This window comes from Fulmarus glacialis, unplaced genomic scaffold (assembly GCF_000690835.1).
Source record: "Fulmarus glacialis isolate BGI_N327 unplaced genomic scaffold, ASM69083v1 scaffold6642, whole genome shotgun sequence".
NCBI lineage: Eukaryota > Metazoa > Chordata > Aves > Procellariiformes > Procellariidae > Fulmarus > Fulmarus glacialis.
The window spans coordinates 289-14,587 of NW_009195840.1; the positions used below are offsets into that span (position 1 = coordinate 289).

Below are 14,299 nucleotides of genomic sequence, written 5' to 3' on the forward strand. Positions count from 1 at the left end.
TAGCAGTGCTGTGCGCAGCAAGGGGAAGCACTCCTGGAGTATTACCTTTTTCTTTTCTGTTCGCTGGGCTGCTGTCAGTGCTCTCTGCTGCTCCATCCACAGCTCCTTGTATTTGTGTTGGAGGAGGTCAAAAAAGGGAGTGCAAGGCCTAGAAAACATTGAAAAGACAACAATATAATCTCCAGGGTTAATGCCTCTCTTTATCTCCCCATGCTGGTGCCCATCTCTGCTCCTGGAAAGTGTGACTGGTGAGAACATGAATAAATTCTTGCTCTAGGAAAGGTTTTTTCTTCCTCCAGAGAGACTCAAACCCACATTCATTTGCAATTAATACACCACAGCCTGCACATGCTTTTGGTAACCTGCAGCAGGATTGCGGTAGGGCATTCCTCAGAATGGGCACAACTTATACCTCTGCATGTAGGGCCCATACCACCACCTCTGTTCAAGCCCCAGTGTGTTGGAAGGACCATGGAGCATCACAGACTGTGGCTCAACCTTAGGCCCTGCTATGACTTCAGAAGAGCATTTCCCAACTGGTACCCAGTGGTGGGTAATGAAAGCACTGAGTGGGGCAATGTCCAGAAGCAGAGAGCTGGGCCTTTGCATTGCTGCCCTGGAGCTCAGAGGAGCAGCTCTGGCTCTGACCAGCTGAAGGTAGAACCTGCTGGGTCTCCTCCAGACTGACACAGCCATGGCAGCTGCCTGGGAAGAACCACCGGATGCAAAGTGTGTTTTGCTAAAATAACATTGCTTTTGCTATTAAAATATCACTACTGTGGTACACCAAAAAGCTGCAAACAAATGCAATGATGGATTGGGTGAGAGGAGTAAGTGCTGTCCTAAGCAATCTGAATAGGGATAAAAATGGACTCAATGCAGATGGTCGGGTGTCTGCAGTGGAAAGGGGAGCTGAACTGCTGAGCCCTGGTCTAGTGCCTCAGCTGCACAGACCAGATGTATTTGCCCCTTGAAAGAGGGTACCAGGGAGCATCCTGGCCAGGAGGGGACAGCAGCAGAGAGGAGCTGCAGGTGACCATAATTCTAGAAAAATAGTAAAAATAAAAGGCAGTTGCTTGTTGGCCAGTGTCCTGCTCAGGTGCTTTGAGCTGGCATTAACCTGACCAGCTTGTAGCAGAGCTGCAGCCTGAAATTGTTGAGCTTTGCTCCTTGCAGGTGAGGATACTTTAACTTCATCAGCCACCATGGGAGGCACAACTGGCAGTGGCAGCAGCAGGGTTCTTGCCTTGAGGACAGCGTATCACTTATTGCTGTGGTTGTGCTGCTATTCTTTTCCCCCAGAAGCAAACACTTGAAGGTGATGGAGGACCTCGAGATTAAGTTTTATTGGTCCTTATCCTTGCACACCTTGCTGGGGAGGGACTTTTCCCATCTCAGCAGCAACCTATGACAGTTTGGAGCCATCAGCCCCAGCTCTGCTCCCACCTGTGGCCTGCAGTGCCTTCAGCTGCAGCTCCTGTAACAGAAAGACAGTGCTGTCTGTCCAAACCAACTGCAAGACACTGGGGACTTGGGCTAACTGCTGGGCTGCTTCTGGGTCACCAGCTCCACCAGAAGGTGGTTTTCTGCAGAGAGAGCCCATGTGCCATGGAATGAGCTGGTGCTTTGGTGGCTTTTGGCAGGAGTGGGTCCCAAATCGGTAGCAGGTAGCTTTTAGCAGTCTGGAGAATCTTTGATCATGGAGAGCGCCAGCAGCGCGTATGCAAATAGTAACTCTTCTGTTTCTTGTTCCTTCACCCCTGTGGTGACTTTTATTACTTAATTATTGCACACCACATGCTTCAAAACAGCCTAATCTATGGTCGTGTTTTCTAATGATACTGGATGTGTGATCCAGCAATATACATCCCAAGGGGGCATTCATATCAGAGAAGATATCCTTCTGCAGACTCCTGTTTCATAGATCACATGCTGCAGGGCTTTTCAAGGCTTTGCTTACAAATCAGCTGTGCTGCTCCAGACCGTTATCTGGAGACACCCCATGCCAAAGGGGACACCGACGTTTACCCTTTGTCTTCCCCTCTTCCTGCTCCTTCCCTTCCATTTTGGCATTTCACACTGGTCAGAGCTGAGCAAAATATTTACAAAGGATCAAAGATGTGGCAAACCTGTGATCTAGTGTCTTGTCTGGGTGGGTCTCCAGTCTCATTGCGTGGTGTAAATTTTGGTAGTCCTGGTACAAGCACATGGTGAGCTTTGCACATGGGTTTGTTTCCGTGGCCTGTCCCTTCGCTCTCTGAGGCAGGAGCTTTCCTGGTGTGCAGGAATAGCAGGGAGGGACTCAGGAAAGCATTGAGCCTTTGTGCGTAGTGTTTGGTTATTGATTTTTGTGGTAGTTGAATGTGTTTTCACATCTCTATGGAGGTGACTTTTACCATCTCCAGTGGACCAGCCAGTTGATGACTGATTAGTCCACAGCTGGCTTGTAAGTAAATGCTTGAAAGGACACATTTGGGTTGATGCTCTTCAGAGATCCTTCCCTGCCGTGTGATTAATCGCATTTAAGTCCTGATCCAGCAAAGTATAGAATCATGCCTGGAATAATACACGCATGAACTGCCTCTTTGAAATTGATGGGAATGACTCGTGTGCTTAGTTATACATGTAAGCTCTGGTGGGGCTGTAGGACGTGAGGCTTCGTCTGGCTCTTCCTGCCTCCTTTGAGAGAAATACTGAGAAAGTGGGGAAGAGCAGGGGATATCAGGTAACACACTTCTTTGACTAAGGTTACCGGAGAAATTTCAGCAAGGCAGCTTTTTCTTTGTAGGTCAAACACTGATTTCGTCGGAGTGGATGGGGAATTTTGGCCCCAATATCAGTGCCGCTTGGCAGTGTGACAGTATTTCTCATTTGCAGCTAGCCTTTGGGAAAACATCCTCTCGCCTTAGTGTTACTTAAGGACAGGAATGAACGGCTTGTGTTCTGTTTCCTTTTGTCACCCTGCCCAGATGTCACTCCTCTGAACTGGGCGGATTTTGCTGTTATCTGCAGATGCTGTAGGGAGAACGGAGGAAGCATCTGCTGAAAACACTTACTGAGTATTAAAACCCATCTCATTCAGCATAACTCAGATCTCCTTGTTTTGGCACAAGCACCCTGCCACAGAAAAGAAAGGCAAAGAAGTTCTGATAGGATGTAACAAATTATTTATAATTGTCAAAAAAAAAATAATCAGCTGCTTCCTTTTATAGTCAGATAGTTGGAGCCACTTCTAATGTTGACATTTCCTAAATATTTTAAAATTTATCTGTGCACATTTTCAAAACTATTATCCCTGAAACAGTTCCTGTCTCTTTAATAGAGTCTCTCTCCAATTTACTTTCAAGAGTCAGGGTACAGACCTATTTTCAACTGAAATGACAAGCGCCTGCTACCTTGGTTATACAATGTGGTACGCTAGTCTGCCAGATATCTCCTGGAAAAGAAGCTGCAGCCTCCTAATAGGCTATTTTACTGTGAAAACAATGTTTAAAAAGTATAATAAAGTATTAACAATATTAAAATAGAACAGTGTAGGCCTTAAATGAGCTACAAACTAGTTAAATCTATTCTATTCAATATGAGCCTTCAGTGCTTTGCAGCTGATACCTCAGAGCTGGGATTTATCTAAAATGAAGGCACCAGGGACATGCAAGAGAAATGGTAATTATAATTTGCAAACATTAGGCTGACACGTTTTTGTGTACGTGTGTATAAATTCTGACAGCTGTGATTTGTGCCATGCCAAATAGTGCTCCAAAGAGCTGGGAAGGGCTCCCTTTCTGGCAGACCATCCTCAGAGCAGCAGCTCATTAAAACTTTGGAGAAGGAGAAGTTGCCAAAAACAGGAAGGCGTCAGAACCATCTGAGGGACTTTCGGTACACGCTTGTTGAAAGGTGTTTGAGAAGAGAGCCTTGGGTCTGACAAACTGGAATTTTAGTACGCCTCTCCGTTCACAGTGGGGCAAAATAATTGGTCATCAGTGACTACTAATTTGGTTTAGTAGCCAGAGGCATTTTTTTTCTTCCCAGAAAATCAATGACAGTGCTGAGGTCTGTTCAATGTGATTCAGCTCAAGACGGGTCCTCATTTAGCTCTTGATGCTTCTTCTGCTGGAGATAGCTATTTTGTTAAAATGAAATTAAAATCTATCTATAATACTTGGCTCAGGGAGCGGCACCCATCAATGCCATGCTGCTCTTGAGGTTTCAAGGTTGTCAGTCTCCCCTCAAACTTATTTTCAGAGGTTTATATATCAGCTGAAAAAGAGCTATTTGGCAAAAGTGGATACAAAGGACTCTTCTCAAGAAGGGGGTTTATACCAGCTTAAAAGGTGCAATCAATTTGGTCGGTAAGTTGTGTTGTGAAAGGGTAAAAACCTGACTTGTGATTGCCTTTTTCTTGTATTATTCAAAGGCGTAGGGGCTTGTAAATATTTTAGTGCAAACTTTAGCCCTTGGATTTTTCTGGGTAGCTCTCCAGCCAGTGCAGACGGTTCCTGCAGCACTCTTCCCGCTGCTGGTCAGGACGGGCTCCGGTGGGGAGCGGAGCAAGGGAGCAGAGGACATGTGCACAGGCATTGACTCCCTGGCAGCTGTGCAGCTGTTTGGGCTGTGCCAAAAACACTGCTCTAATTTCAATGGCAGCTTAGTGGCAGCAGGATCTGGCCCTGCATGGGTGCTTATGCAACCGATAAATCATATAATTGAATTTCTTTTTACAGTTATGATATTAAAACTGTGTTGCAACACCGCTGCCTATCCTGAAACTTTAACCCTTTCTTGAAAGGTTAATGAGGTTTCAGGGGGGATTAGTCATAGAATCACAGAATCATTTAGGTTGGAAAAGACCTTTAAGATCATAGAGTCCAGCAAAGTCCTTGGTGGCATCCTTCCATCTAAGATGATCTGCTTTTGCTGCACAGCCAGGGTCCGTCTTTGGGGTCTTCAGTCCATGGGGGAGACAGCCGTAGGGGGCACCACCTTTGTATTCCTTTCTTGTGTACTTCGCGATGGGAAGGATTTGTCCTGTGGCAGTAGTGTCCATATAGAGAGCTTCCCCTGGCTTGTGGCTGGGGCAGCCAAACCAGCTCCCACCACCTCAGGTTGGTTTCGTATTGGGAACCAGTTTGGTTTCCAGCATGTCTGGAGCATGGGGCTCTTCGGTGCAGCCAGTGCAGATTATCTTCAGCAAATAAAGCACAAGCTGGGGCCTGTGACTCTGCTCGGGGCCTTGGGGTACTGCCAATGCAGGCAACAGTAAGGCATTAATGCTCAGGTCCCTCTGCCCTGAAAGGGGGCTGATAGCATAGGAAGACTCTGATTACAGCTCCCTTGTACTGCTATATTGCCTCCCTTCCTCCCTTGTTACTGATGGGCTGGAGCTAGCAATCTATCTACCATTAATTTGTCTCTGTGTAGCCCAGCAGGAAAAAATGATTACAGCTCTGGCCCTTGTGCGAGATGCCCCGGCATCCCCCTGCAAACTGCCTGGCTCTGCCTTGCCTTAATTGTTCCCCTTTGGCCAGTGGACCTGTCTCTTCTAACAAGGGCAGCGAGGAGGGCCGAGGTAATTGAAGCACTTAGCCACAATCCCAAGCATTGCCTCCTGCAGCTAATTAGGAAAGAGGGCCGCTGGGCTCTTCGTTATTTCTTTTAATTGTTTGTGGGTTTTGCACAACAGTGAATGGCAGAAGAGGGATGTGCAGTTAGTGGTGAATTCTTGACTTTGAAATTTGTATAAAAGGTCACTTACAATTTGTTAATGCTTTCACAAGAGTGAATTCAATTAGCGGCTCCGGCAGTCGCTGCACACGCGTGTGGGTGTGTTTGTAAAGAGAAGGAGAGATGGCAAAACAAGCAGGGTGTGAATGTAAAGGCTCTTCATTTTCCTAAGAAGCTTGTGGACTATACAGTAAAGTTATAGGCCCCTTTCAGCTTTATGGTCCTCTAAACAGGTCCTGGCAATAAACCCATGGAGAGGCCTGAAAGATCATTTTTAAATGATCTCCACTTGTCCTCACTTTCCATTAACCATTGAAGAAAATAACAAGAGAAAAATCAGTAGAAAACACTCGGGGACCAATTTTTTTTTGCAGTCTTTGGGCTGGCAAAACTCTCAGTTGAAATAGGGGGTCTTTCACCCGCATGGCAGCTGCAGGATCTGTGCTGTTGAAGCACTGATTAGTCTGACTTTCTGAAGCTTCTTTACAATCTTTGTAATTTGGATGAGGAAATAACAATATATATTATTTCACTGTGGGCAGCCAATGAGGCAGTGGCTTCTTCTAAGTGTCAGAGGATCTGTTATTTTGCTCAGAGGGCTCGTATGTATAGAACAGTAAAAAGAATAAAATCCATTGTAAACATGCACTTTAAAAGATTTATCAGATGCTCATAGCTGTACTTAGGAGTACACATGGTTACAAGAGCACCAATTTGCTTTACTATTCCCTCCCAGGCCCAGTGAGATGTGTACTCGTAACGGTCCTAAATGCACACATGGAAACATGTGTCTTGCAGTGAAGATACCAAGCCAGCTCTTACCCGTTAAATACCTAGCTTCACAAGCTGGCATTTATGCATTAGCATTGATTTTGGGGTTTGAGATACCCTTTGGCTGACTTAATTGAAGATTATTTAGATTTGTTTTCAACACACTTGTCTACTGACTGGAAATCTGCTGTTACCCTCTGAGAAACTCAGGTGGGATGTGATTATGGGACAGAGCTATTCTGCCTGGAGGTCTCAATCCGTGGCTGAGAGTGAACAGTGCTCAGTCTGCAGCATCAACAAATGCAAAACATCCTGATGAGTAAAAAAAACCAAGAAAAACCCCCACAACGCTGAGCAAAACAAATCAAAGGGCAAGGTCTTCCCCTTGACCTCCATCCCATGCTTGAATCTCTCTGGCTGGGTGGGAACATTACTTCATTTGAAAGGAAAAGATGTCATTGAGGGCTGAAAAGCTTTGCTTTCACAAAAAGGATTCTGTGGTTATTTCCCCCAACCCAGGTTTTCATTGACTGTAAAAGCAGAAGTTTGCAAGGGAAAAATTCCACTTGTGGCAAGAAGTAGTTTTAGGTAAAAGTTTTGGTAGAAATTTTTTGGCCAGCTGTAATCAATGGAGATAAACCCACAGACAACAGCCAGTCTGTGAGAGAGAGTAAATTACTTTCCTATTCAATGTAATGCAATTGGTAATAAGGGATCTAAATCTCTATTCTTTACATCTTTTTTTTTTTTCCCCAGCTCTGTGGCTGATGTGCAGGACCTGAACCTTATGCAAACCATGACTTGGCTGTTTATTTTCTCTTAATCCAGGAGCCTGAAGTAGTCAAACTGTTATATTGCACTAAATAACTACACTGAAGGAGAACCAGTATCTTCATGGTGCGCTCAGGACTTTCTGAAGGGGTAACAGGTCTTTCTGCCCAAGCAGATGCTGCAGCCACCTGGGCACAAGGCAGCACAATCCAGGCGGATGCGGCTGGGAGCTCTGCGGTAGCTAATGTTCACACAGCGATGCGAGCACATACTCAGCTTGAATATCTCCAGTAGAAGAAAATGATTCTTGAAATAGAAATTCTTATCTTAGCAACGTGAGAATGGTGGCAGAGACACAAAGTGCCTTTTGCTGTGAAACTAGATAGGATATGCAATTATCTGAACTGATGAGAGTCCTGTATTTTTTAACTTGGTTGCATTTTTCTGGTGCCTTCAGCCTGACAGGGGTTCCAGTCACTATGTTATGTTTTTATAATTTGTTTTGTCAGTGCTCAGTTATTTTTTCTAAAACTTTTTGTTTGCCCCAATCTTTTGGATTTTTGTGGCTTTACACTCTCTTTACTTGTTTGGCTTCCAGTGATCGTGAATCAGATGTGGGCTTGCTGTAATATTCATCTTTCTTGCCTGTCCAGCTTTTCCTCGTGGGTTCTTTCCAGAAACACCCTCTGCTCTTAGTATTGTTTCTTTGACATCTTTGCAGCTGATTAGCTTTTTTTTCCCAGGGCCATATATTAATGATCTGAAATGATCTTTGTGTCCCAAAAATGAACCTACCAATGCACTCTCTATGTCAAAGAGGTGCTGGAAATATCTAAGCACCTTTTGGGCAGCTTTCTAAACTTTGTTCTGGCTGTGTGCAAACATCATGGACACTTTGGGTGGAAACGCCGCTTGCAAAGCAAAAGAATGAGCATTGAAACCTCCCTTCTCGAGGAAGGTGAAAGCTAAGGACAGAGCAGTCGGTTAAGCCAGGAAGCTGCAGGGATAGCCAAGGTAACAGCTGAGCTGCTAAAGGCCAGTGAGACAATTGTTAACAGAGCATTAGGACAATTGCAAATGATACAAAGAAAAGAGGAGGTACTGGATAACTGATGTCCTTGACCAATTGTAACAATTTGAAGAAGAGAGATTGCAGTGACCAAATGCTTTAGAGAGGTGCGTTTGCTGCAGGAACATGGTGAAAGCAGCTGCCGAAGGATTAAGACCAATTTTAGAGAATGGGAGGTGGAATGGTAGGAGGAGATGAAGTTAGAAGGAAAATGGGATGTCAAATTCAGGAAAGGGGCAGTTGAAGCGAAGGCAGACGGTAGGGGGGGACCTGGCAGGAGACGTGGGGATGACAGAGTGCCAGGGAAATCCTGCCAGCACACCCAAGGTCAGCCCAACCTACAGGCCAATTGCCAAGTGGATGGCAGCACGTTGGGAGGCAGGGTTATGGCCATGCAGGGTTTGAAGGAGGTACAGGTGTAGGATGGCAGAGAATGGCATGACTGTGCGGTCCTTGTGTCCGGGAATATGTTCTGGGACATAGTATGCAGAATTAGGAAACTTGCACTACTAAGAGGCAAATGAAAGCTTTTCTCTAAAAGCAGCCCTGGAAATGCTGGACAGTGTGTTCATGCTGAAGATGCACTCTGCACTGCTAGCTCCTGGGGAGAAAACTTGTGCTTGGGGTACCAACTCTGTGCTGGTGTGTTTTGGCTTCAAACTCCTTGTGTGACTTTGTGCAAATCAAGATCATCTAAAATTTAGCTGTGAACAGCATCCATATCTTTGTGCATACTTCTAGTTCCAAAAATGATGGTTTGATGTCTGCTAACTTCAGTTTACAGTGAACTTCAATTCAGAAAAGGTGGTTAGGAGGATAAATGTGGGTCTGGACGGCTATTGGGGCTTCCAAATGCATCTTGAATACCAAGCTGTATTGACACCAGTGAAGATCCTGGAGGTCTTCACAGACCCTCTGTGTCTTTAGATCTCCAGTATGATCAAAACCCAGCCCACTCAGTGCCCTGCATCCTCCCGCTTGTAAAACAAGGTCACTACACAAAGACTATGGGGACTGAACACACCTGCTAGTAGCACTGTATTGTGGGTTTATTTTAAATGAAAGGACCTAGGACTTGGGTCCAGGAGGACAGCAACCCTAATCCGCACACATCTTACAGCTATGTAGTGTCATGCACGGAGCATGTGGATGGGATGGGTTTAGCTCCTGGAGGGGAGGTATTGCCAATGACTGGCATTTTCCTTGAAAGAAAACCTGTAGACCTGTTTGCGGTGGGGCTGGGGCAGGTAAAGCTGAGTGTGCATGCAATTGTAGCGTGGTCGTTACCCCAGCACCTGCGCTCAGTGGACACGCGCTCTCTTGCAAATTGTGGCTTGCACAAGGCAGCTCTGGTAGAGATCAGAAGCCGGAGCGTGAATTGGGGGAGCCTGACTGGAGGATGCCCCATGGGGGAGGCTGGGACCCTACCACATCCTCGTTACCGCTGACCTTGGCATGAGCACTGCCTGCTGATGGATCGGCTATGGAGCTGGACAAGACCCTGGGGAACTGCTGTATTATCTATTATCGTCCCATCAGTGCCTCCCCTGACCCCTCCCAGCTCTGAATGCCACAGGCATCAGGGAGGGAATAAATCTCTGTCTGATACTGAGAGAGAGAAGGGAGCGAGAGCAGGAAAAGGAGAGATGAAAAATGTCCTTTTTATGACTCTCACAACAAAGCTGGCCACATGATTCGTAGCAAACATTTCTCTGGGAAAAGGGAGGGAGAGAACGGGGGGAATCAGCAAAAAAACTTCTCTCCCCTGGAAGACACCCATGGGGAATTAATAGAGGGATATGGGTGACCTTTGAAGGTAAATATTCCAGGAAAGGGAAGAGGTCTCAAAGCTTCAGAAAGCTCACGCCAGTGTCTGACGCTGCCTTGTGAAATGCTCCATGCAGCACATGTCCACCATGCACAGAAAGCAGAGGCATAAGTGATTTGCTGTGCTAGAGGGAGCAGCAGGGCCAGGGTGTGATTAATAAGGCACTAATAGCAACCACAGCATTTGTGTTCGTTTCTATTTGGGATGATCCAGGAGAGCTTATATTTGTGAGCGTGGGGAGAACTCCTGACCTTGGTGTCTTTAGGAGACGGAAGCTTTTAGCAGTGTGGTCCAGGGCCTGAGAAGGGGGTGGAGATACATTGCCAGGGCTTGAGAAGCCCCCTGCACATTACCCACTGACAGTTGCAAGACCACAAACATGTTCCTGTGACAGCTGCTGAGTTTTTTGGGCATATAACTGCCTGTGCTGCTGTTGCCAGGGAGGCAGCCCAGCCCTGAGGCTGCGTGCTGGTACTAGCTGCAGTTCCAGTTGTGCAGAAGAGCTGCAATAGGGCTGGGGGTGCAGACTGGGAGGGTTTGCATTGGTGGTCTGGGGATTGTCCCAGAGCATTGCCATCATCAGATAGGGTGGCTGCAGCAACTTCCAGTGTGACAGGAAGGCACCTTTGCTCTCTGGCCTTCTCAGCTGTACTGTCTGTGCTGTGCCTTGGGCTAGGGAATGACATGCAGGCTGTGTTCTTGTTGAAAAACTTCACCTGAGATGTTTATCAAAGTAGACATTTCTAAAGGCAACCAAGTGCTTGGAGTCATGGAAAAAGACCGTAAGCTGTTGTTCTGTTCTGCTCCCAGACAAGCATGTATCTTAGTTGCAAGTGCCTTCCCAATTACCAGCACTAAGAACGCAGTTGTACAGAGCTTAGAGTCCAAAAGCAGAAGCAACCTAAATCCATTGACAACCAAGTCATTTTAAACAGGGGAGGTCTTGCTGAACCCGGTCAGCTGTCACTAGGGACAGGCTTGGGCTGGGGAGTGCTCATCAAGGCTGGTATCTTTAACGTGCCAGTCATGGAAAAGTGTGTTAAATTCCCACTTTTACCAAAATGGCTGTAACAACTCCTTGGTAATCCCAGTAATTTGATTTTGTCTATAACGTGCTTTTAAAGTAAAGGGATAAATACAATCAGTCTGCATAAAAGATAGCTATTAAGGAGCAGGCAAGTTGTACAATAATAACTTTAAATTAAAAGCCCTTTCCCACTACTTCTGCTGTCGTGGGGTCTGCAGATTTTCCTTAAAACTTTTGAAACGTGCCTAGACTTCTTATAAGCAGCCATTTAACCTCCGTTTATGAAGAAATAAAGCAAAATTGATGTTGATTTTTGTCTACATTGGGGGATACTTTTGCAACATAAAAGCCCTTTTGCCTGCAATTTGCAGAGCAGCCCTGTCACATTGGTGAGGGCTGATACTGATAAAGATAAAGCTTTATAGCTGGGGCATTTGCAGCTAACAGCAAGCTAATGCTACATTTTCATTTTGATGCAATTAATGTTAATGTCTGCTACGAAAATTGTCATTAAATACCATTTTAAAATCCATTCAATTTGCATATGCAAAGCCCATTTACTATCATGTAAAATACACAGTGCCGTTCATCATGTCTTTTCTTTAGAATTTGTAGCTGTTATTTTGCTGGTAGTGATTATTATCCTGCTCTTAAAATGAAACCTAATGTCTGATCCAGACCTGCACAGAGCAAGAAAACCCTCCGTGCTCCAGCAGCAGCAGAGCTGCTTTGGAGCCCCTTTCAGAGGCTTTTGAGCACTTGTTTGTGTTGGACTCGCACTGGCTTTTCTGGACTGCCATGCCCTCCAGCCTCCCTTGTGCTCCCGTGGAGGACAGGCAGCAGAAGGACCTAGAAGTCAGTCTAAGCAAGGTGCTGATGTTCTCCCCTGCAGACTCCCTCTTGCACAATTGCCCTTGAGAAATCAGCACAGCAGGCAGTTGGGAGCTGGTATGTGAGGGGGATGTTAAATGGGTCACTTCTAAATGCTGTAGCTATTTGAACCTCAGGCAGGGCTCACGTGTGCTGGATGCTTTATAAAAATTGTTTGGAAGATGCTGCGATGCAAAACACCTAATTCAGTGTGAAGCCTTAAACATCCTGCTGCATTGCAAGGGATGAACAGGTAGGCTTATGCCCTTCCAGAGGAGTTGCTGGGGGAGCAGCAGGTACCAGCTCCCCTCCAGCCCTTGCGAAGGAGCCCAAGAAAGCAGAGAGAGCAGTGAAAAGCTTCTTTGTCTCCACCCTGCTGTACTACCAGTTTCTGCCCAATGCAGGGAGATGAACTAACAAGTGGGAGAGAGTGAGATAAAGAACTTGAACTGATCCTTAACTGCACCAGTGCAAACAGGTAGAAATGCTGTGGCTCTGATTTTCTGACCGTGGGAGGCCATTATTCTGGCTTACAACTCTTCATGTTACTTTAAGTTAAAGGATTGGCATTGAACATTTTAAGAGGTTCTGAGCCCTTAGTGCCAGGGATGAAATGGCGATGTAGATGAGGCGCTTAGGGACATGGTTTAGTGGGCATGGTGGTGTTGGGTTAATGGTTGGACTTGATGATCTTAAAGGTCTTTTCCAACCTTAATGATTCTATGATTCTATGTGTTGTGGCACGTAGATTAGGTTTAGGTAGTTGATTATCTGACACACAGGTGCAATCAGACATGGAAGTGATGCTGTGACTCGGTTGCAGCATGTCCAGGTTTTGGGGACTCTGCTAGCTGAGATATGGGGGAGATGCAGATGTTGAGGGTAGGAAGGGATAATCCCTTTCAGAGAAGGGCCCAAGCCTTCCCCCTTACCGTGCTGTGATGCCGTAAGTCAAGTCTGCAGGTACTTTAGGAGGACTTCTCTTGAAGCGACTGTATTCATCATCTTTGCGCCGAATGTCTTTGGCCTTGTAGTACAAATTAAATTCATGGGCTGTGGTATAACCGGCCTTCAGAGCACCACGGTTCATGGTGATGAAGTCTCGGGGCATCTTCGGAACTGAAGCAGTCCTGGGCTTTACCGTGTTCCAGTGGCCTATTGCTGGAAATAGGAAGGAAACACGAGAGGCAACGAGAAAAAGATCAGGCATCTCAAGACAACTCCTATTTGGGAAGACAGACTGATGTTTGTGCACCGTGCACAAGGGTCTTATGTGGCTTGCATGCATTTTGCCATGATTTCACTGTGGAGTGAACTTCGTATCCTATCCCACTGCATTTCATATCGGGACATCTCCCTTCTGAATTGGTTGTTTTCTCACCTTCCACCCTGGCTTGCTCAGCAAGTCTGATTTCACAGTGGAATTGTCCCTGAGAGCGCAAAGTAGGAGCTCTCTCAAGTTATGAAAGTGGCCACAGGTATCACACTTTGCAGGTGCCGTACCCCTTTCTGCTTGGGCTTTGTGTGATCCTATAAAAGTTTCCAGTATGATAGAGAAAACTTCACTAGTCACCAAGCAATTTGGATGATACTAATGAAAGTGGGTGAATGCTGGAGTTCACCTCCAGCTCGGTAAGAAGTATTGAAGAGCACTGCAAAGCAGAGGAGAGTCCCTACTTTAGCATTAGGACTTTGTTGCAAGTCTATATTTTAGTGGTGTTGTCATACCTTCAGGGACTCCTCCATCTGTCCTGTGGATGTACAGTCCGTATGAAAAATCAAAGCCTGGCAGGGTGTAGCAGTTTCTCTGGGGCTTCCCCAGCTCTGCCTACAGAAGAGTAAAGTTAAAGGAGAAGCATAAAGACCTTTCTTGGTAAGTTAAAGCCCCTGAAAATAAAACTTCATAACAGAATGTGGCCACTAGTACTAGGAATGGCTCTGGCTCCACTTGGCATAGGTTTGAATCCCACTCTCTGCACACAAGCAGAGTGTGACAGTGCAAAAGGAGAACTTGCAGCCATGAGGGACGCTGAATTTCACACAAATTTTTACCTGAGTTATAAAGCAACCTAGCCTTGCTGGAAATAGGGATCCTGACTCAATATATTATGGACTTGAAGTCTCCTTGTTTAGTTAATTTCTCCTTTGCCTGGGATGCCCACCCATGGTGTCTGCTGGGGAGACTCTGCAGCTAGTCTTAACTTTCCTTTGAGTTATTGAATTTCCAAGTTATGCACCC

General features: G+C 45.9%; 1 protein-coding gene across 1 annotated transcript; it reads right to left on the reverse strand.

Annotated features, from left to right (window-relative positions):
• Positions 1–45: 45 nt before the first annotated feature.
• LOC104084392 (chromosome unknown open reading frame, human C9orf171) lies at positions 46–13,888 on the reverse strand (the record flags this gene model as incomplete). Its single annotated transcript, XM_009588220.1, has 3 exons — positions 46–148; positions 12,993–13,221; positions 13,789–13,888. Coding segments are annotated over 3 exons (432 nt in total), but the record flags the coding sequence as incomplete, so codon positions are not given.
• Between the last annotated feature and the right edge of the window lie 411 nt (positions 13,889–14,299).